This window comes from Oryzias latipes, chromosome 5 (genome assembly GCF_053564925.1).
Source record: "Oryzias latipes strain Hd-rR chromosome 5, Olatipes_Hd-rR_3.1".
NCBI classification, from domain to species: domain Eukaryota; kingdom Metazoa; phylum Chordata; class Actinopteri; order Beloniformes; family Adrianichthyidae; genus Oryzias; species Oryzias latipes.
In genome coordinates, this window is record NC_136241.1 from 2,031,997 (window position 1) to 2,054,318 (window position 22,322).

The 22,322-nt window shown below is 39.8% G+C and overlaps 2 protein-coding genes across 4 annotated transcripts in view; one reads left to right on the plus strand and one right to left on the minus strand.

The window, feature by feature from the left end:
• cenpp (centromere protein P) overlaps window positions 1-22,322 on the plus strand; it is a 142,040-nt gene that overhangs the window by 41,619 nt on the left and 78,099 nt on the right. The window lies entirely within an intron of this gene.
• On the minus strand, window positions 7,819-16,688 carry ogna (osteoglycin, paralog a). Its single transcript, XM_004086123.5, has 6 exons — window positions 16,215-16,688; window positions 14,710-14,770; window positions 13,102-13,266; window positions 9,127-9,329; window positions 8,923-9,015; window positions 7,819-8,586 (listed from the first exon to the last, which is right to left on the minus strand). The coding sequence occupies exons 1-6, from the start codon at window positions 16,362-16,364 to the stop codon at window positions 8,416-8,418; spliced, it is 843 nt and encodes a 280-aa protein (XP_004086171.1). The 5' UTR covers window positions 16,365-16,688; the 3' UTR covers window positions 7,819-8,415.

Consider the following 22,322-nt stretch of genomic DNA (forward strand, 5'->3'; position numbering starts at 1 on the left):
TCATTCATAATCCTTTTACTTAAATAAATAACTTTATTTATTAAATAAAACAATGACCAAATAACACTATGATTTTCAAAGACAAAAATTCAGAAAAAATATACTGATACATTAAAAAAAACAAAAACAAAAAAAATAAATAGTGGATCCTCTCCCGTCATAATCCTAATAAAGACTTTAAGGGCTGCAGCTCATCACTCATCTAATAGTTTGTGCTAAAACTGAGCAGCTGTGTTGTGTCCTGCATGTCTGTTTGTTTCTCATCCAGTAATCATGAAAAAAGCACATTTCTATGTCTTCTGCTGCAGCTAAGCATATATCTGTGTTAACTTTTCACCAGCACAGAGTTCCCTCGTTTATTGCAGGAGTTTCATTCTAAAAATAACCGTGATCAGTGAAATCCACGGAGTCTGATTATTTACAGACGTTTATGGCATCAAAACTCCTCACTGCCTAAATACACTTTTCTCAGACATACATGAACATTTTCACACTTTCTCTTGTTTAAATCCTCAAACCTTCATAGAAATTAGGTCCAGGATCTTAGAATAAAGACAAAGATCTGATCATCAATCACAGGTTTCTGATCTGAAGAACTCCGCGTTCCGCTGTACAGGAGACACGGCACGGACTGAGGAGATTGATTGACAGGGTCTCTAGCCAATCAGGACACAGCACCGGGTGAGCTGTTTAAAAAAGGCAGCATGATCGCTCTTAAAGGATGAGCTAAACCGGGAAAGATGAATTGCGACATAAAAAGGAAAGACTGTCTTCTGTTCTGTTTGACAGAGATTTTAGAGGGTTTCAGGTTGGAGCACAGACTGCAGAAGGGGGGAAGAAAATGTCACGTCTTGATCGTGTGGCCAGAATTAAAAAATTAATAAACATGGGTCTGTGATATTGTTCAGTGGTCTCGACCAAACATGGAGGCGGGCCGGATCCAGCCCGCGGGCCGTAGTTTGCCCACCCCTGCTACATAAATGCCTGTAAACCAGCGTTTCAGGCTTCCATGTTCAGAATCCTCATGTTCAAGGGTCACTACGCAAGTTTTTAAGTCTGTTCTTGGACTCTACTTACAAACCAGGCATTCATTTTTGGTCTGTCAGGGACTCCGATTTGGCAGTGACGTATGGATGGTGTCCTTTTCAAAAACACCAAAGTGCCAACTGGGTGAAAACTGATCACAAAAGAGAAATTAATAATTGCAGTTTGTTCTTTGCCAGAATTCTATGACACCAAGTCTTTCATATATCAGAATAAAGCTGTAAAAGAAAAAGGCTGGAGCACCAGATTTGTACTGCTGCAACATTTCACACCAAATCTTGGTGGGGGAGAAACAGAAGAAGAAGAAGCCCCTCCCTGCCACTTCTGCTTATCCAGTATTAACACAACGGGCTGAATGAAACCACATATAGCACGTTTTTGAACGCTTAACACTGCCCAGTGTGAATGTAGCACTATGCTATGTTCACACTGTGCTTGGAAATGTGTGTTCAAGCGAACATTTTTAGTAAAACATTATGTAAAAGCACATATGTGCACCTTTCTGGCTGCTGTGTTCAAAACTGTCGCGTTTTTAAGTCCATTTTTAAGCTCTAGGTAGAAAATGCATGGCCACTAAACGCACATCAGATGTTAAATCAGTTTAATTTTACCAATCAGAGACTAGGATTCTGTAGTGACGCATTAGTAGCGGCCATTTCAAAACATGGAAGTGCCAAGCGTTTGAAAATTGATCATGGATGAGTAATAATAATTACGATTTGTGCTTGGCTGTAATCATACCACACCAAATCTTTCATATATTGGAATAGAGCTGTGAAAGCAAAAGCCTGAAGCAAAATTCCTGAGATTTCCAGTGCTGTGATATTCTGCACCAAGCCTCTTCCAACTGTGAGTACATTTGCTATCTTGGGTAGGGTTGGGCCAGACGCTGTATGCTAAAAGCGTGTTCTAGGAATGCCTGTTTTGCGCGTTCTTGGAAGTACATCACATGCCCGGTGTGTATGCAGCTTTCTGGTACTGCAGGAACTGTTTGAAGTGAAATGTCAAACACCACATCAAGCTCCAAAGGTGGAACATATTATCCTTTTTACTTGGAGAAAGTGCTCTTCTGCCAAGTTTTCTGGGCTGAATTAGAACTAACCAACATTTTCCATGCTGATCTGAGCACTTTACAGTCCTGTTTTGCTTCACTTGCATTTTGTTCAGTATTTCTACAGAGAAGGTCACTACTGTTGTTAACTATTCTGCTGTAACATGTTCCATGCGTTAATGTCACATAGACATAACAAGAATGTATTGAAGTTAATGTAAAAAAAAGTGCTCATTTATATAAGGTGAGCAAAGCAAAGGAACAGGAGGATTACAATTGTATAGCATTGCTGAAAAATAACATTTGGAGAGTTCAAGTACAAAAAATAAACCAAGTTACTCAGTGATTTATGTCTTAATTAATATTGCAGGTTTTTGTACTAAAACAAAGTTGTGTTAACTGCTGGTTGACCTTATGGGACGTGTTGTATGGTGTCTTAATTATCGTCATGGATGGGGGGTTATACCATCAAAGTAGTTTCTGAGCCAGCAGGGATTGCAGCTCACCGCTCCCTCAGGGAAAGGTCAAAGTCGCACACTCAGATGTGGGACAATCAGTGGGACTTCAGACATTGGTTTTCACTTTTTTTAAACTAATAACACAAAAACTAATGTGACAACTGTACTGAGCAGTGTCATGTTTGTATTTGCATGCTGGTACAATCAGATGCCAATTAAGTAGTTTTTGACCATGATCCTCTACATTTATGTTGCATTTTCAATCCTATTTACTCAGAATGTGTAAAAAAACAATCCAAGAATATTTTTTTCTAAATATTTTTTTTATTAACATATCCACAAACAAAGCCATTTTACATACCCATTTTCATGTACCCCCTGTTGTATTCACAAGAGTAAAAACCTTTACAAAAATCTTCAAAGGTGGAAGTGAAGCATTAGAACATGGCAAATCATGTCAGAAGCAGAAACAAATTATCTTCACATTTTTATAGTTTGTTGATACATGTCCTCCAGTTCACTTTAATATGTCTATAAATTAGAAAACAAGTTAATCTTCTTATTTTTAAAATGTATGTATTCATTTCGAACTGATAACATAAAATAAACATCAAAAATAGAAGTAACGATACATGACTTTACACAAAACATGTGTAAGAAGGTCTAACTGAGTGTAATTAACTAAGTGTAAAAGCCTGAACAGACTTGTAAAAAATAAAGATATCAATCTCAACACACCCAACAGTTAGCCATTGGGGATCTCTGTCACAAGTGACTTAAAAGTGCTACACAAAGTTGTTGCATAAATGCACTCCAATGCATCTATAGTTATAGTTTTCACAAGGACACATTATGATATTGGATTGAAAAACACTGGATAGTATTATTATTACTTTTTTCTGTCTTCGCGTGATAATAGTTCAACTAACTAGTTTAACCAGTAATTTCACAGAGTAAAAGACACAAGGCTGAAATAGTGTGGTGGACAAAAGCTAAACAAAATGCACTCTATAAAGGCCCAGCGTGTTCTAAGCAATAGTATTTTAACTGTTTGGCTTAAAACAAGTATTGCTGTTGAGTCCCTTAATGCTGGAAAATAAAGAAAGGAAACGTTCAGAATGATTTATTTTTAGTTATTACTGATAATAGAAATATTCTAAAGTCTAACCTTTCAGAAATAGATCAAAAGTGCATATATTTGCCTAAAGTTTATTTTTATTACATTAGTGTGACAATACATGCTTGGATAAATGTAATTATGTTAGTGAGGAAATTTACCGTTGTAAACAACATTCTTAATTTGCAAAGTTTGTGTAGATTGTGTAGTGTTGTAAAACCTGTGGTGTTCTTTAATTGCCTTTTTAATCAGGAAATATTACTAAAATATAACAAATGCTACAGTAAATGAAATTTAAAATACTCATACAATAGTGTATGATAACATCATGCCTGTATTAAAAAAGATTAATTTCCTTGGACTGTTGTGTTTCTATGAGCAAAGGTGTCAAGCAAAAAAAGTTTTACTCTGTGTTTGTACTGCCCTGAATAGGAAGCAGTTTTATTCATGCAGACAGAAGAGTGTCAGGTCAAAGTAAAATAATAACATGGACAGTTGCTGTACATTTGCCTCTGTTTACACATCTGATAAATGTTGTTAGCCAAATCAAAATGAATTACCGGTACATAGCTGAAGAACGTCAACAGAGAATTAGGAAAGATCTGCTTTGAACATTGGGGTTTACTGTAAATTATAAATCTAGCCCTGAACACTGCTGGTCTGCACAGAAGAGGTGACACAAAATCTTTTGAGAATAACAGAGATACCCTGTTTGAAAAATCTAACGTGGGTTCACAGACCTATAGATGCCATGAAGGTAAATCGAGGCAGTGACCAGTCTCTTTGGTAAGTCACAGAAATGACAGAGAGGACTCAACATCAGATATCTTCTTCTGCAATGTCAGAAACATTTTTGTAATAAATTTTTTTGATTACTTTGTAAGAACAGTTTATGTCGATCTACCTGGCCACATTAGGGATTTTTAGTTGCTTTAAAAATAATTTCTGTGCAAAATACAGTTTTGAAATGCTGATTTATATTTAGGCTATAAATGCTTTTGAACCCTGCCTTGCTCTCTGTGGAAAGGTAATTGCTGCTCAATAAGGCTGCATGATATAAGGAAAACTTGCGATATTAGTGATCAATATTGCGATGACGATATACAGTCAGGACCATAAATATTAGGAGATAGACACAGTCTTTCTATTTTTGTTTCTTTACATCACCACAGTGAATTTTAAATCAAACAACTCAGATGCCATTGAAGTGCAGACTTTCAGCTTTTATTCCATGGGTTGAACAAAAAGATTGCATCAAAATGTGAAAAACTAAAGCATTTTTTAAACACAATCCCTTCATTTCATGGGCTGGTAAGTAATTGGACAAATGACTTCCATGCTATTGCATGGGCAGGTGTGGGCAATTCCCTTATTATGTCATTATGAGTGAAGCAGATAAAAGGCCTGGAGTTGATTAGAGGACTCGTGCTTGCATTTTGAAGATTTTTATCTGTGAACAGACAACATGCGGTCAAAGGAGCTCTCCATGCAGGTGAAAGGAGCCATCATTAAGCTGAGAAAACAGAAAAAAACCATGAAACCAGAAATTGCTACAGTATTAGGAGTGGCAAAATCAACAGTGTGGTACATCCTGAGAAAGAAAGAAAGCACTGGTGAACTCAGCAACGCAAAAAGACCTGGACGTCCACGGAAGACAACAGTGGTGGATGGTGGCAGAATCATTTCCATGGTAAAGAGGAACTCGTTCATAACAGCCAACCAAGTGGGCAACACTCTCCAGCAGGTAGGCTTATCAATATCCAAGTCTACCATCAAAAGAAGACTGCATGAAAGTAGATCCAGAGGGAACACTGCAAGATGCAAGCCACTCATAAGCCTCAAGAATAGGATGGCTAGACTGGACTGGTGGAGGCAGTGGTGGAGGCAGTGTGATGGTCTGGGCCTGCATGGCTGCTAGTGGCACTGGGACACTAGTGTTTATTGATAACACAGGACAGAAGCAGCCCAATGAATTCTGAGGTGTTCAGAGACAAACTGTCTGCACAGATCCAGGTGAATGCAGCCAAACTGATTGGACGGCGTTTCATAATACAGATAGACAACGACCCAAAACATACAGCCAAAGCAACTCAGGAGTTTATTAAAGCAAAGAAGAGGAATATTCTTGAATGGCCAAGTCAGTCACCTGATCTTAACCCAATTGAGCAGCATTTCACTTGTTGAAGACTAAACTTCAGACAGAAAGGCCCACAAACAAACAGCAACTGTTTGCCGCTGCAGTAAAGGCCTGGCAGAGCATTCAGAAGGAGAAAACCCAGCATCTGCTGATGTCCATGAGTTCAAGACTTCAGGCTGTCATTGCCAACAAAGGGTTTTCTACCAAATATTAGTAATGACCATTTTGTTTTCACTTTTTTCATTGTCCAATTGTCCAATTACTTGAAATGAAGGGATTGTGTTTAGTTTTTCACATTTTTATGCAATGTTTTTGTTCAACCCATGAAATAAAAGCTGAAAGTCTGCACTTCAATGGCATCTGAGTTGTTTTATTTAAAATTAACAGAAAATAAATTAGGAAGAATGTGTCTCTGTCCAAATATTTATGGTCCTGACTGTAACTTGCGGTGTATGAATAAATAGCAAAACAACCAAAAACATCATTTCCATTACACTGCAACAGTATAAAAATTATAATCTACATTATAATCTCATCTACATTGGAGGTGAACATCTAACATAAAAGGGCTCCATCCAATTAGTCAATAAGGTGAAGGCGTCCACCCAATTGGTCAACTGCATAAATGGATATATTTGATTCGTTAAATACTTCAAGCTGCCATAAGATTGTTGTAGCACATTTAATGTAACCATTTATTGCAATTTTTGCTGTCTTTTGCGAAATGTATATAGCACCACTTGATATTGCGATAATGATAAATTTGCGATTTATTGTGCAGACCAACTGCTCAAGCTAAACCCAGAGTAAACTATGACTAAGCAGTTTTTTGTAATTATACTTTATTAACTTTTCAAGAAAAGAATACAACACAAACCAACACAGCACAGCACAGATCTAACTAGTTAAAGGTGCACACAAAATCTAGGTTAGAATAACATGTTGGGATATTTTCTTAAAGCAGTTACTAATTACTTTGGAATACAAAAAGTGAGCCTCCTGTACAAAGTATATCAACAATTTCTCGAGGAAGGTGATCTAGATAAGGCTGCCAGGTCTTGTAGAAAAGGTCGGAGTTACAATTTAATCAGGCACTGAGGCGTTCCATTGGAAAAAGTCTCTCTGTACCATTGTGTAATGGATGGAGTTTGCACTTGAATCCATTGTAGTATCACATCTCCTGAACATCTCCTAGCCAGGTGTAAAAGTTTGTGAAGCAACCTCATCTATCTAGGTAACACAGGCAACCTCTCTGACTGGCCAAAAAGAAACAAAACAGGGTCCAGGGCAAAAGATCTATGAAAAATCGAGCAGATCTCCATAGCAACCTTTTGTAGATCAACTGACACTGCCAAACATAGTGATAGCAGTTTTAGTTTTTAAAGATTGTGTTTAGTTTTTGAATGGGTTCTCCGGCAAGAAAATTTCAGATCTTTCAGGAAATCATTTAAAAAAAAAAAAAAAAAAAAAGGCAGATTCCATGACCGGGAGGGGCTTCCCTTTGCACCAGCTCCTTTGACTAAGCTTGACCATGCAGCCCTGACTTGTCTCACATTTGACTGAAATATTTGGACTAGCGTAAAGACTTTCACTCAAGTATTTGGTGGATCAGTGAAGCCAAAAGTTTCTGCAGTTTGGATGGTATTTTCTGTAACTTCTAAAATATAAAAAACATTTTATGTCTATAAAGTAACTGGCAAACATGATGTTGTTAGTATGGTAGTCAGGGGCTGATTTAAGACTTAGACATTTTGCCTTGACCAATTATGCTTAAAGTTCCCATGCTAGAAAACCCTGAAGAACCTAATTCCTTTACCAGAACACTAAAGATAGGCAGCACGTTCATGAATAAAAAAAAAAACGACTACGCCAGTCCACAGCCACAGAGTCTCTTTTTAAGTCAGACTGAGATGTTGGATTTTAGGCAAGTTGTTCATGTTAATGATCCTTCAGATATCTGCAGAATATAGTGAGCAACAATTCCCCAACAGCCACCAGAGAGAGTGAGTGCCCGTGTTTTTAAATACCGGACTCTGGTCATTGGTATTATTATTAGATTAGGTTTATGAGGTAATTACTTTGCCTTGACATACAGGTTTAATTAATTAAATCAATACTTGGGGGGGAGGGGGGGGGGTAATGAAAAGTATCCGGTTAAAAGACAAACTCTTTTACAGGACTGCATGTTGTTTTGTGTCCCATCCCACCTAAGATATACAAAGAAGGTACCTCGGTTGGGGCTACTGTTCATCATACACATTAAAATTAATGTCTGAAGCAAATAAAAAAACAGCACATATCACTTGTTTAATAGAATATTTGAAGCTTTTGCTATAGCTAAGACTGACTCTGTCTCTCAGTGGCAGGCTTTGAAAAGCAACTTAAACTTAGATAAAACAGACTTACAGAGGAATTGAGAAATTGCACAAGTCCAATGAGTTGTTTTTTGACCTGACAGTGAAACTAGCTAAAGAAGGATGTTAACACCTTGATTCACACAGTGTAATGAGCAACCTAAAGTCCAGAATACTGTGGTACATCTAATGGACTCTGGTGTACGAAAAACTGCTTAATTAACAAAAAGAGGTACATTAGAATTAGCTGCTCCTCAGCGGTACCGTCCAACTGGAAGTACTTTCATACAGGTGAAGCTGTCGGGGTATTTGGACAGCACCACTGGGTTGCCATCCAAACGGACCTCACTGAGACTTGGTCGGAGGTAGTAATTGTTGTCGGACTTGCAGAAGGTGTCTATGGTGACATTAGTGATGTTGTTGTTCTAAAGATAATGAAGAGTGGTGAGGAGAAAAGTGAATATTTGCATTGAAATTTGAATGATGTTAGAACACTGAAATGCAGCTCAGATTCATTGGGAGAAACCAAACTGAGATATGCAGCCCAATGTATTGATCAGACAAAACAAGCTTATCTTTGCCAATATTAGTCTCATTCTTGTTTCATTTACTTTTTCCAACATGAATTTCTTAGCAAATACATAGGCATCCAACATAACTTAAGCAAATGCTGGTATATAATGATACTTTCTAAGTTTCATTTGGAATAAAAATCTTATATAATTTGTGTGCAAAATACAATTTTGGTCAAAGTTACATACCTGTAAATGTAGAATGCGGACGCTCTCTGGGATGTTGGGAACAGCGTCAAGCAGGTTGTCAGCCAGGAACAAGTTTGCCAACATAGTCAGTTTCTGTTGGAAAATTTTACCAAAACATGCTCAACAAAACTGTTAACCACCCTCCTTTTGGGGTTAAATTAAGGTGGGAATGTTAACAAGTAGTTTTTCATTAGTAAGTTGTACCTTAAAGATGTTAGCCTTTACTCCTTTTGTTTTAAGAAGGTTTTGGTTTGCGTTGAAGGTTGACAGTTTGGTTGGCAGAGTAGGAAGTTTAACCAGTCTGTTCTCAGCCAGAGACAGTTCCTCCAACATAGACAGCTTGGAGAAGGCCTCTTCTTCAATCTCTGAGATCAAGTTTCCTGTGAGGTCAATTCTCTTCAAGGTCACTGGAATCAAAAACAATTAAGAGGTCAATAACCGTGAGCTGCTTTAGTTGAAATATTGCATGGATTTATTAAAACAGATTCAGCATGCTGTCCTGTTGGGAATAATTGTTTCCAAGCTTTTTCCAGTCACATACCATTTAAGACATGTCAGCTTTCGCTAGGTATCCCTGCTACCAAAAATTTAGATTCATTGTGGAACACGCCTCAACTGGGGAACTTCATTGTCCTCCTGGGGGCCTTGAGTGCTCATGTGGGCAACAACAGTGGCACCCAGAAGGGCATCCCTGGAAGAAATGGCCTCTCTGATCTGAACCTCCTGGTGTGTGATTGTTGGACTTCTGTGCTTGTCACAGTTTGTCTGTAACAACCACCATGTTCGAACACAAGGATGGCCATCAGAGCATGTGGCACCAGTATATCGTAGGCAGGGGGTTGACAAACGGCGATACCGTCATTCCAGACAAACTTTGGCCATGTGCCCTTGCTCCCACAACTGGGTGCGGGGGGTGGGAGTGGGGTGGCTTGTTGGCCCTGTCCTGGGGGGGGGGGGGGGGGGGGGGGGGGATTGCTTGGGGATGGTTGTTTGAGTACCAGGGGACAGTATACCAGGTGTCCCCAACGTATCCTCTTCCTCATATAATCAAATATTAGGGTGTTGAGGGGGGGTGGGGGGTGGCAGCCTGCAATGCACCTTGGGGGGAGGAGCTACTTGGCAGTGGTCCCCCTCCCATGGTTGCCGTATAGAAACAGCCCCCCCCTCTCTATTTTAATTGCACCTTAGACATGTAGGGCCCTTGGTAGGGGGGTTGCTTGGACATCACTGCCAGCAAGTAGCAGATGTCCTCTCACTGCCCTACCCGCCAATTTTAACTGTACCTTAGACATTTAGTCATTTTGCACCCTCTTAGTATACACACCTTTTACCCCTCAAACTATACAGTCCAACACACACACATACATGCCCACACCCACCCTCACAAACACACACACATGCATTTCACAAGGAAGGTGGGACCTCAGACCATCTTTCCCCTACCCCATCCCTTGAGGGGGGTACCAGACCCTCGGTGACGGTGGTCGTGTCCCTTGGGTGCTGACATCCTGGGCCCAGCAGCGCTCTCCCCATACAGGGAGAGGGATCCCTGAGTTCTCTGGCAAGACCAAGAGCTGGGGATCACATCACATCTGAGCCTGGGGGTGTCCATGTCCCTGTGATGTGGGTTCTGGTCCTTGCCCTTGAGCGCTGGGCCTCGCCAGAATTCCAACTGCAGTTGAGCCTGGTTGGGCCATGTTTATAACACTCCTTGTAGACCCCCACTTCTCTTCGGCATCCTCCTCCTGGGAAAAGGTGGTCACCCCTGCCTTGCTCTCTCCTTGACCAACCGTGGGCAGGGTGGGTGGCTGCCTGGAGCGTGGGGTGGGTCTTATTTGGGGGGCCCTGGCTCGTGCCTGGGGTTGGGGCGGGGGATGCCCAGAACTCTTGGGTGGTGGTGGGCTGCTCGTCTGGGGCTGGGGCTGCTCTTCTGGGGCGGAGCCCGGCATTCGCCCTCCTGGCGGTGTGTCTGTGTGTGTGTGGGGGGGCTCTTTTGGTTGGTCTGGAGCTCTCTGTCCCCCCCATGCCTCCCTGTTCTCGTGGATGTGATTGCCTGGAGGGCGGTTGTTCTCTATCTGCTGCCGTGCGAGTCTTGGGGGGGGTCCTAGCTGCCCTTGCTGCTGTGCCCCCCCCCCCCCCCCCCCACCAAACACAAAATCCCCCGGCGGCCGCGTCGCAAATGAATACAATTACAATGCAGTATTCTTTATTAACAAACAACAGTAACAACTTACTACTACCTATCTAACTAATGGACTAACTATATAGGTGTTGTAGAATGACTATGTGTATGTGTGTGTGTCAGCGTGCTGCGTGTGTTGGAGGAAGGAGCGCACACACGTGTGTTGGGGGTGCGTGTTGATTCTTCTGCAGTGGACCGCTCTGGAGCTGCACGTGAGGCTTCACCTGTGCTCTCTGGTACAGAAATCTTCTCAGAATATTTTCTATTTTCTAGTAATAAACAGACTGGAGACACTTTGTCACCTTTCCGGTACCCATGAAGCCTGACACCCATGAACAAGGCGGCGCAGGAGGCTCTGCCTTTATTTATACAGACATCTAACTTTGCGCTGCACAAAATAGTTTCCAAACAAAACATGTAGTGATATTCATCGAAATCTAACAGTGCGAATGTAAACGGTAATAACCCCCCCCCCCCCCCCCCCCCCCCCCAACACAAAATCCTCCGGCGGGCGTCCGTGTCGCGCACTAAAGAACACACGCAGCTTGTAATGCAAATGAATACAATGGAAATTAATAATTAGAACGCAGTAAATTTGTCGTATTTCCTCGTGAGATGGAAACTTCTGTTGTAGAATAAGGATGTGTGTGTGCTGCTGAAACCGCACGCGTGTGTGTAAGAAGAGGAAGTGCACGCAGCGTAGAGGCAGCGTAGAGGCAGCGTAGAGGCAATTAGAGGCGCTGCTTAGGGAGTGAAGGAGAACAGTAATAAAAGGTTTCCCCCAGAAACCCTTGAAGTCTGAACACAGGACTAGCAGAAAAAGTAAATTATCAGCAAAAATGAATGTGTTTAATGTGTTGATTATAGTTCCAATCACACACCATATGCAGAACTTTAAACCAATAAGACTTTCAACAAAAAAATGTAAAAAGTGCGGTGATGAGTTTATCACCGCGGTGATGAGGTTTGTGTTCACACCCCTACCTCCTACCCCCCTCTCTAACATCCCTCTCTCTTCTTCCCTTCTTTCCTTTTCCATCCGGTCCAACACAAAAAATGTTCAACCGTGATCAAAATAAATAAAAGTTGGCCTAGATCACAATAGGGGTTTATTCAGACATGTCAAGGGGGGCGTAGGCACGTACGGGGAGCCACATCTCTGTCAGTCTGCTCCAGTCATACATACTTGGTAATGGTACCCTACTGTGGCTACATCATTGGCCTACCATCACCAAGTATGAATGAGGAGTGAATGGATAATGGACACACATTGTAAGCGCTTTGAGTGTCTGGAAAAGCACAAAAAATCCAATCCATTTTTATTTATATAAGAAAAAATTCTGTGTGGATTTTTAGGCAAGACCCCTTCGTGCTGCTGCATATCTGATTCTCCCTGTGCCTTGAAAATACAGGGTTGTGTCAGGAAAGGCACCTGGTGTAAAAAAAAGTCTCTGCCAATTCACAGTGAAAGAAAACAGGGTCTCCATTTGAGGTCCCAGCAAAGAAGATTTTCCTTAACCGACTGGCAAGGCACTACATAATCTGGGGTGAGGAGCCGGGTCAACTGGTAAGATTTTAGAGTAGAGCTCCTCCACATGAAGTGAGCCCAGTTTAGCAAATTGGGCATCAGGACCAAATGCCTCCTGGATGCCTCCCTGGGGAGGAGTTCCAGGCATCACTGGGAAGAGACCCCTGGGAACGCCTCGAGAGTAATTGGGGAGGGAGAAGGATGTCTGGGCATCTTTGCTTGGACTACTGCCACCGCAACCCACTCCCAGATGAGTGGAAAATAATGGATGGATAATTGGTGGTAGCTTATAAATTTGTCTTAAAATGTGCACTTGTTTTAGTACTACAATGTGTAATTTTTATAATCCCTGGATTCTACAAGGTTTGCTGGCTAACTTAGTCTTCTAACTCAAGCCGTACTAAAAAGTTCCCATTTGAAACTCTAAAACTTTGTTCAAACTACAAGCTTTTTGGCTTTACAAATTTACCTGTGTCAGCAAAGTCCTTCTTGTTGATCTTTTTGATCTTATTGAAGCGTGCATATAGGTAGGTAGATTCCTTAGGGAGAGCAGGAACAGAGGTGATGACTGGACTGACCTCCTCACAATACACTGAGCCAATCAGACAAACGCACAACAGACAAGTGGGAAGGTCTGCAAGAAAAAGGGTAAAAGACTTGTTAAAAGTTATTTTGCTGCATAGATTGATCAACTTGAGCTGCAAATAACCAAAGACAGAATCTGGGAAAAAACTTAACACATCTGAAAAGGGGTAATTGTACGTTGCATAAAAGGGTAATACTCAAAGTTCATGGAAGTTTTACTCTAACTTGTAATGTCTACAATAAACTTCCAAAGTAAAAAATGCAGAAGATTTTTTGTAATTTATTATTGAAAGTCAGTACAAAAATAGTTTGAATAATTGGTAAGTTTCAGAATCAGAATCTTTTATTATCATTATGCAGTGCGCAACCAAATTGTTTTCAGCAGCTCTTTTTCAATAAATAAATTAATGAATAAATAAGCTCTTTTTCAATAAATAATTGCACATAGAGGACAAGTTTGTGTGTTCAAACAACCATCACACACCAGCATATGAACATGTAAAAGATTATTTTTTGTGTACATTTGACTCAATTTGTCTTATTTTTGGGGCCTGGTTTAAAAATATTTTATATAAATTAATATTCACATGTTGATGTAAAATCAATTGGATCTATAAATGGGAATTTTCTTGTGTAGCAATTTCAAGCATTTTTGAGGCAAAAAAACATTTTTGTCATAAGAACTGATAGCTTCGACATGAAAAGTTTAACTTTTTCTGTTAAAATCACTAGTTAATTAAAGAAAATATTTTCATAACTGCTAACGACAGATGTTTCCATCCATCTTCCAAACCCACGTAATCCCTTTTGGGGTTTCAGGGCTGCTGGAGCCTATCCCAGCTACTGTCGGGTGACATGGAGTACACCCTCGAGAGGTTGCCAATCTGTTGCAGAGTGCCATACACACTTAGGAACAATTTGTATCAACCTGTGAAGCATGTTTTTTGACTGTGGGAGAAAGCAGCAGAAAACCAATGCATGCTCAAGGAGAATATGCAAACTCCACACAGGAAGGACCCAGCCAGGATTCTAACCTTGTCGATGTGAGAGAAAGCTTGAGTGCCAACCACTACATCACGTGCTGCCCCCTGAATTGTTTTATAAAAGGAAATTTAACAATATATTGAAATCTAATGAAATTGTGTTGACTCGGAAATCAAACTGAATTGTAAATTCAAATCAATTGTATGCTTTAGTTTGGCAGTAATACCAGACCTAGATGGGACGAAAACGTCTGTCACCAGCTGGTCAATGTTGACATCCTGAATTCTTCTAAAGTTTTTTTTTTCCCCGTTTTTTACTATTATTAATTTTACTGTTCCATAGTTAGACATTTTCTGTTTCATCTTTTCTGGTTTTCTCTGTCCAAGTTTAAACACAGCTTTGTTTCTTTTGCTTGCATGCTCAAACCTAATCTAACCTTTAGACAGAATTTGCCTGTTCTTCCTTGGTGAGCAAGAACAGAAAGGTGTCAGACAGCTCTGGTTCTTACCATCTGCATTACTGTCTGTTGGCGTCATGGCACCAGGATCATCATCAGAACGAGGGGTCCTCTGCAGGAGACAACACACTCTTTTCACAGCCATGACCATTTTTATAATATCTCACAGTGATACCTCCAAACAGCTTGTAAATAAGGTATGGCTATACTTTGATTTAGTGCTGCAGTGTGAACGCAGATGTCAGTAAATTTTAAATGTGCATTCTTTGCCTCATATATCATTTTTATTTCAAGGTTAAATCTGTTGTTTTTCTCTCTAAAATTGTCTTATAGGTCACACATATACAGTTAATAGTCAGATATGAACAGACTCCTCTTACATTCAACAGAAACACAACACAAGGACTATAGTAGTCGGTAATCTTCATATACACAAAGCACACCAACTGATGGCTCATTTGACTTTCAAATACAAAAACAAAGTCTCCTTTAGCCACTGATCTCAATAAACTTTATTTTTGGATGGATGAGATGGATCCTGACCTCAAGTCTAATGACTTCACAGCCTGAGTACTTGGACTCTAAACTTTTCTGCAGGTCTGCAACTAAAGGAATCTTTACTGCAAAGCCAAGCTAAACAGAGCAGTTAACTCCCCAGGGACTGATTTAAGATAGAATCTTGCATCACCACTGTTTAAATTTTCATTTTCACTGCTTTAGTAGCTGAACCTCCAAAAAGTTATTATTCAAATTTCCAATCCAGGGCCACAGACTATTCACAAGAAACAACTGTCTATGTAAACACTTTAAATTATGTTAAAAAATAAAGAACACATCCAAGCTGATTGATAGCAGAAGCCACACGAAGAAACCTTTAAAGACCAAAACAACAAGTTAATGTAATTAAGCTGATCACATATGAAGGGTACTAAAACAAAACCCCGTCTTTGAATATTTGAAATTCTTGTAGTCTCAGCTGGGAAATTCTTAGAGACATATCTTTCTCTTACTGAATTGCTAAATAAGTTGACAAGAAAAAATGGTGTTTATAGGATCTGTTGTTACCCAATATGAAAGCAAATGACAACAGACAAAATCGTAAAAAGATTGATTTTCTTTTATAATTTGAATCAACTGGGGTTTTTAAGTGAAAAAAATAACAATTATTTAACCTAATCCAACAGCTCAATAAGGAATTACCCATTTAACTTGAAACGATTGGGTTTTCCTCTTCATAAATATTTATGGTGACATTTATAAGGTGAGTCATTTCTGCTTTTGTTAAGCATGTTTAATCTGTATGTTTAACTCATTTCTACAAACATTGTAGGTTTTCTTACTATAAATTCTTAAACATTTATTTCAGGTAAAAATGACTCTTAGTAATGCTTTTCCTTTTTAAAATTACCTTCAGAACCCATTTAGTTGGGGGTTGTTTTCTTACACAAACACATATTAAAACTTAATTCAGCTTGAAAGCACACTTGTGCTAATGGAAAACAGAAGGCAGCTCGCTTATATTTTAGGTCAAAGAACGTCTGTAAGAAAGCTCTCACCCTCCTTGACTTGAAATTGTAACTAATGTGTCCTGTCAGCCGCCTGTGAGGTACAGATCCACGAATCAGTTGGGAATCCCGTCTAAGCTTTCTTGCTGGGGCTGCTGGCAGGCACAGAAGCAGCATAAAAGCAAAGAAGAGCATCTTCATCCTTTCTGATAGTGGTGTGATGTTCAAACACCAGCACCTCTCAAAGCCTGAATAATGCTCAGCAGTTGATCGCTCTGCTCCAAACACTGTTAGGAAGATTCCAGTGACTGTATTTAAAGGCTGAACCAGTAGCTTCCAGCAGACTCTTAAAGCAGATTTATACAGCACAGCCTGTTAACCCTTTCCTGACCACCCACTAACTGAAAGCAATAAGAAAGATCCATACAAATATTCAGGATCAGTAAAAAGGGCCACAAACAAACCCCGTCAGAAAAAAACAGTCAGTTTTTCCTGCAAATTTCCAGTTAAAATATTTCCATTAGTAATGGCAGAAAGCACAAAAAAGCAAACTTGACACCAAAGTGTGAGTGTGTTTTTGTCTGGAGGAATGTCTGTGGTCTCTGTCTGACCACTCAGCAATGACTTATAACCAAACCATGCCTAATTAGCCAGGGTTGGTGCTTTTCATCTTCTGTTTCATTTTTTTCTCAGCTGTTGCACAAGCATTTCATTCAGCAGACAGAGGGGACTTACTGAGGACAGGAATTTGCTTGAGAGCTGTGGACTGCCCAAACCTCTCTGTGTTTGATGTTTTGGGATATGCTGGAAAACTTTGGTTCATCCATCTGTGATGAATTATCAACTTTCAGAGTTTGTTGTTGAGAAAAAGACCTAATAGTGTGCAATACAAATTAACAGTTAAATCAAATAAGCGCACAGAATTCTGTAAGTGCACGAAAAAGTGTGTTTGCAGGCGGAATGTGTGGATGGTTTTTATTCTTTTCCTTTATTGCTTTGTGCCCTGTATGAGCACTTACTAATGCAGTTTTAGTCCGTCCCTGTTTAATTACTTGAAGTAGTTCAGACCTCCCAAGGCTCTGGATCCACATGTGGCTCTTTTATCCCTCCATCAAGTTTAGGTTAGTACATTCACTTATTTCAGTTTTCTTTGTTTCTTTCATGTAATTTTGAAAAAAATTATACAAGGTACCATATTTTCATGACCATAGGGCGCAGCCTCAGTGATGGGAGATTTTTCGGTATTTGACACATACAAAAGGTGCACCGGATTTTAAGGCGCGGGCACGTTAAAACATACCAGTAAAATTAATGCTAGTGTGTGTTTAAAAAGGCAGGGGGAGCAAAACTGAGTTGGTTGTGATTTCTTTTTTCTGTCATATATCAGCATCCACAAATCTATCAAAGTCCTCATCTTCTGTATCTGAAATGAACGGCTAGGCTGCATTTCTATGAAACACGCTAGGTTCCCTTTCGTCATTGTCAGAGTCCGTCTCGTTGCCGTGTGGATCCTCATCAATGATGCCGGCTTTTCGGCACTTCGAAAGCAGCGCAAGCAGACACGTCAGCCCAAGCTCCTAAAATCCATTCACAAAGTGTTGCGTAACTCGTAACTAATGTTGGCTTCAAATATTGGTGATTGGTCTTCTTGACTACTAATAATCAGTATTGGTATTGGCCCACAAAAATATGTTTGCAATAAGATAGGAAAATTTAACAGAATTATTAAAAAATATCAGTTTGAGACTTGTCTCTATAATGAACATTCAAGAATGCCTGCTCAACAGCAGCTGAGGTCCATCTGTCAGAAGTTGGAAATCATATGCAAGGAACTCTACTTTTGTAAAATTCTTTTACAATAGATTCTTCGAATAAAAAATTGTTTTTTTTGGTAAATTTTGAATCTTAATATTGTGAAATGAAAAAAATAAACCTGTGACAGTACAATTAGAGACTTGCATTTCACAGAAAAAATTGATAATTTAAAAAGGAAAAGATGAAAAAACAAGGACAGGCCCAGATATAAACATTCAAGGAATATGAGCTTACACTGTTGCAGGTGTGTTTGCAATTATGAGCAACTTTAAACTTTTTACAGCATTGGAAAAAGGGCCAGTAACTGGAGAATGTGTTTTTACTATCACTAATTTTCTTTACCAGAGTGTGAGCTGTTTTAGTGCTTTACTGGTATTTTACTTCACAGTAAATGGGGTCAACGGAGAAAGCCACCGACAAGACCAAGAAAGGAGACTGCTATGTTAACGATTAGGTGTCCAGAGGCTTCACTGCCACATTCACAAATATATAAAACTGTTAATGTGAGTCAAGTTTACTTATCACTGACATTTCTAAACTGAACCAAATTACCATATTTTTCGCCTTAACTTTTTTCAAGAGTCGTTAGTGGGCGTAATAATCCAGTTTGCTTTATGTGTAAACCGAGTTCCAATATGTATAAAAATGTTCTTGTGCAACTTTTGTAAGTGCTCCGCTTGATTGACTGTCAGACTGTCTGACCTTTTTCTGCTGACACAGGGATGGAATACATACATTACGTACACTGGCTACACTTGTAACTAAGGCCTCATTTAATACCCACCACTGCCATGTTTACCCTCTATTAAACTGACCAGCTCTCAATTCCTGTAGACCAGGGTTGAAGGGTGCTCACACTTTTTTCAGCTTGTGAACTACTTTGGGGTTCCAGCTCATAAAACCCACGAAAAAAGGATTTCAAAAAAGGAAAATACTTTGGAGAAACCTGCCCAATTTTTTCAAGACATGAATGTTTTAAACTGAGTTTCACCAGCTGAGTGCCGTTCCAGTGATTCCAACCACGTCATGCAGTTGTTTACGTTTTTCCTAGAAGATTTGGTAGCGAATTGTTAGTTTTGTTTTGCACCAATATCGTTCTGCACTCCTGGTGTCAGAAGTAAGAGCTGTGTCTCCCCCTCTGGTCACCAGTGGGAACCTTCTCCAGAGTTCTAAGTGCACTTCATCTCTCAGCAACCCCGGCACACAGTTTGTGGATGCCACACACCTGATATCACTGACTCTGGTTCTGACCGACCACAAGATCCTTAAGTTCATCAAGTCCGCCAAGCGGTTGAGCACACAGCAGGCGCATTGGTCCCAGTTCTTTTCATGCTTTCAGTTGCAAATCACATATCACCTATGCTCCAAGAGCAGAAAGGCCGATGCGCTGTCAAGTCTCTACGACACCTCTGCTGATGAACCAGTCTCACCAGAACCCGTGGTGGCCTCATCCTTGATCCTGGCTCCTGTTCAGTGAGACATAATGACAGAGTGGACTGAACACAATGCTGCTGAGGCTCCACTGCAGTCCTGTCAGGCCGATAGGGTGTACAACGACATCCGCCTGAACACTGATGATGGCAAAGTCACTGTCTTAATCCTGCTAGACCTGAGTGCTGCCTTTGATACTGTTGATCATGGGATCCTTTTGCACAGACTCCAAGACTGGGTTGGCATCTCTGGATCTGCCCTAAGTTGGCTCAAGTCTTATCTGGAAGACAGGAAATATTTTGTTGAAATTGGGAGTTGTGTCTCAGACTACATGGCCTTGACTTGTGGTGTGCCCCAGGGATCGATCCTGGGACCCCTTCACCTGTCACAGCAACGACGCAGCAAATGCCACATACATGAACACAGACGTGCAATGAGAGCAATGTAATGCATTTTAAGCTAAGTTCACATACGTAGGTAATACATAAGTAAGTAAAACGTTCTTGCAAGTAAACAGTTGGACCTTTGTTTTTTATATTTGAGAACACGACAATGGCTGTAGATTAAAAATGAGATGAATGTGTTAAGAAAAAAAATCTTCTGACATTTTTACAATTCCTTCAGACTGCGCACATTAAAAAGCCTGGTTCAAATAAGCCAGGGGTGTCAGACTACAGGCCTTGATAGTTGGCATCTTGCTGGTTTATAAGAAATCCTGCCTTATCTGCTGCTGATTAACTGGGTCAGGTGTGTTTAGCCACTAAAAAGCTTCATTGGCTAATAATTTTATCTTGAAAAAGCAGAGTGCCACAAGCCGAAAAGACTCCTTTTTGAGCTTTTTCGGTGAACCCATGTAGCCTTTTCTGTCTGAGCCTTGCAGGGTCGCGTGGGAGGAGGCCCAGCCACCTGTCACTCACCCGACCGCTAAGATCGTCTCCTGTATGCGGCTGCGCTGACACCAGTCCAGGCAATGTAGTCGGCCATGTTATTAATTATTAAGTGGAATCTGTGGTTTCTTATATATATAGTATGTCTGCTGTGGGACACCATACCATGGGGTTTTACCTCAGATAGCAGAGCTTTTTGTCTCACTCAAGCTCCTAAGACCTCTGCATGCCAGGATGGCGTTTCACCTTGATTTTCTTGACATTTACTGTAAAAAGACAATAAGAGCTGATTACTGCAAAATATTGAGTTTGTCATCGGCAATTTAGATGTTTTCTGTATCATGTTTTTACGCTTTTATGTTGTACATTACTGATGTTTCTTTAAACAAGAAAATGCTTCTTGATTGATACCTTCTTGGGAAAATATGGAAAGAGTAACTATTGGTTTTTGAAACTGTAAAAAACATTGAAAACATGTTTAATGCACATTAGGGTGTATGAGTTAAATTAAGCCTGAAAAGGTTCTGCTATAGCAGAAGCACAATTCTGGAGTGGAGCAAATGCAAATCTAATGGGTTGGAGAGAGTTAATCCACCATCTTGTTCCCATCCGTGATTTTGCCTAGTGCTTTCTGACTTCTTAAGGGGATGGGGTAAACGGGGGTAATGTACTCTCACCAATTCACAACAGCTAGTAAGACTCTACTCTATCATCTCCACCATGCTTTTAAATTTGGTGGGACATGGGTTATAATCATTTCTTTTTGAACTAAAACAATGACATCATGATACCCTATTAGTCCTGAATTGTTTTGTTGAAATTGTTATCTTACTAATTCACTCCATCTATTTTCTTCCACTCATTTGGGGAAATTTCAGGGGAATCCTACTCATTATCTAAATAAATTCCAAGTTTGTTTAAATAGTATAGTTATATAGTTAGAGCAAAGTTACATGTCTTGATCTGTGCTTATTATTACAAAGGAGGCCTTGATAAATAGAAATTCTCAATCTTTATGAAAGTTAAGGTTGTATCAAAGTTAAATTTCATTTAATATTTAAACAGTGTTTAAAGTCTAACTCCAATCATATTTTTATGTATTTTCGAAGTGTTCCCAGTGGTCTTTTAATTATGATTACCATATGCTGTTTTAGGCAAAATCCAAATACCTGTAACGTTTTCTAGGACATAGTTTATGCAGAGTGGCAGGAGTACATTAGAAATTCACCTCTGTTGGCATGGAGTATGCCTTCACTGATATCCCATCAACCCTTCGTTTACACTCTCTCCCATTAGCTTAAAGACCCTCCTCATAACCCCAACCTATCATTAGCAGTGCAACAAAAATGGCGACCAGCATTGGATCTACCCAGCTGTACGGTTTTGAGGCAGATGCAAGGTCAGGCGAGGAAATTAAAGACATACATGGATCTAGCCCTTTATAAATGGATGCAGGGAGTTTGTGGTCTGCCCAACACATTTGTAACATCACAAAAGAGACTTTTTTCAAACTGCCTGTTTTTGTCTGTTCCTGATCCGTCATGATCTAAGTAAAGTAATACTCAGAAATCTTTCTTTAATGTAAATGTCCTCCATCATGATAAAAATGTTATAAGAACATGTTAAAAACACAAACGCATTTTTCGTTGGAGTAGGTCTTGAACAGAAATTTGAGATGTTTTATTGTCATATTTCTTATTGGTTGTGGAAACCTTTCTAGCTCAGTTCTGGTGAATGCTTTGGCAAATGTGAGGATGAGCTGGATTTCTGTTGGCACCTAAAAGCAGGGGGGCAAGTGATGACAGACTGAAGTGTAACCACACAGCACAACATGCTGCACTGTAATAAATCCAACTGAAATTTTTTGACTTAATTTGACTTAATTTTTTGACTTAATTTTTTGACTTAACAATCTCTTTTAAGTTGTAATAACTTAAAACATTATTTATTGAGTTGTCTGTACTTATATATCTAAGTTGCAGTTCATTACAGTGTGATACAGTTCTGTGAACTTTTCTTTTTTAAT

Coding starts and splice junctions, on each gene's coding strand:
- ogna (XM_004086123.5), bottom strand. CDS start 16,364: ATGAAGATGCTCTTCTTTGCTTTTATGCTGCTTCTGTGCCTGCCAGCA. Junction 9,330..13,101: donor GAAGGACTTTGCTGACACAG/GTAAATTTGTAA, acceptor TTTTGATTCCAG/TGACCTTGAAGAGAATTGAC. Junction 9,016..9,126: donor TAAAGGCTAACATCTTTAAG/GTACAACTTACT, acceptor ATTTTCCAACAG/AAACTGACTATGTTGGCAAA.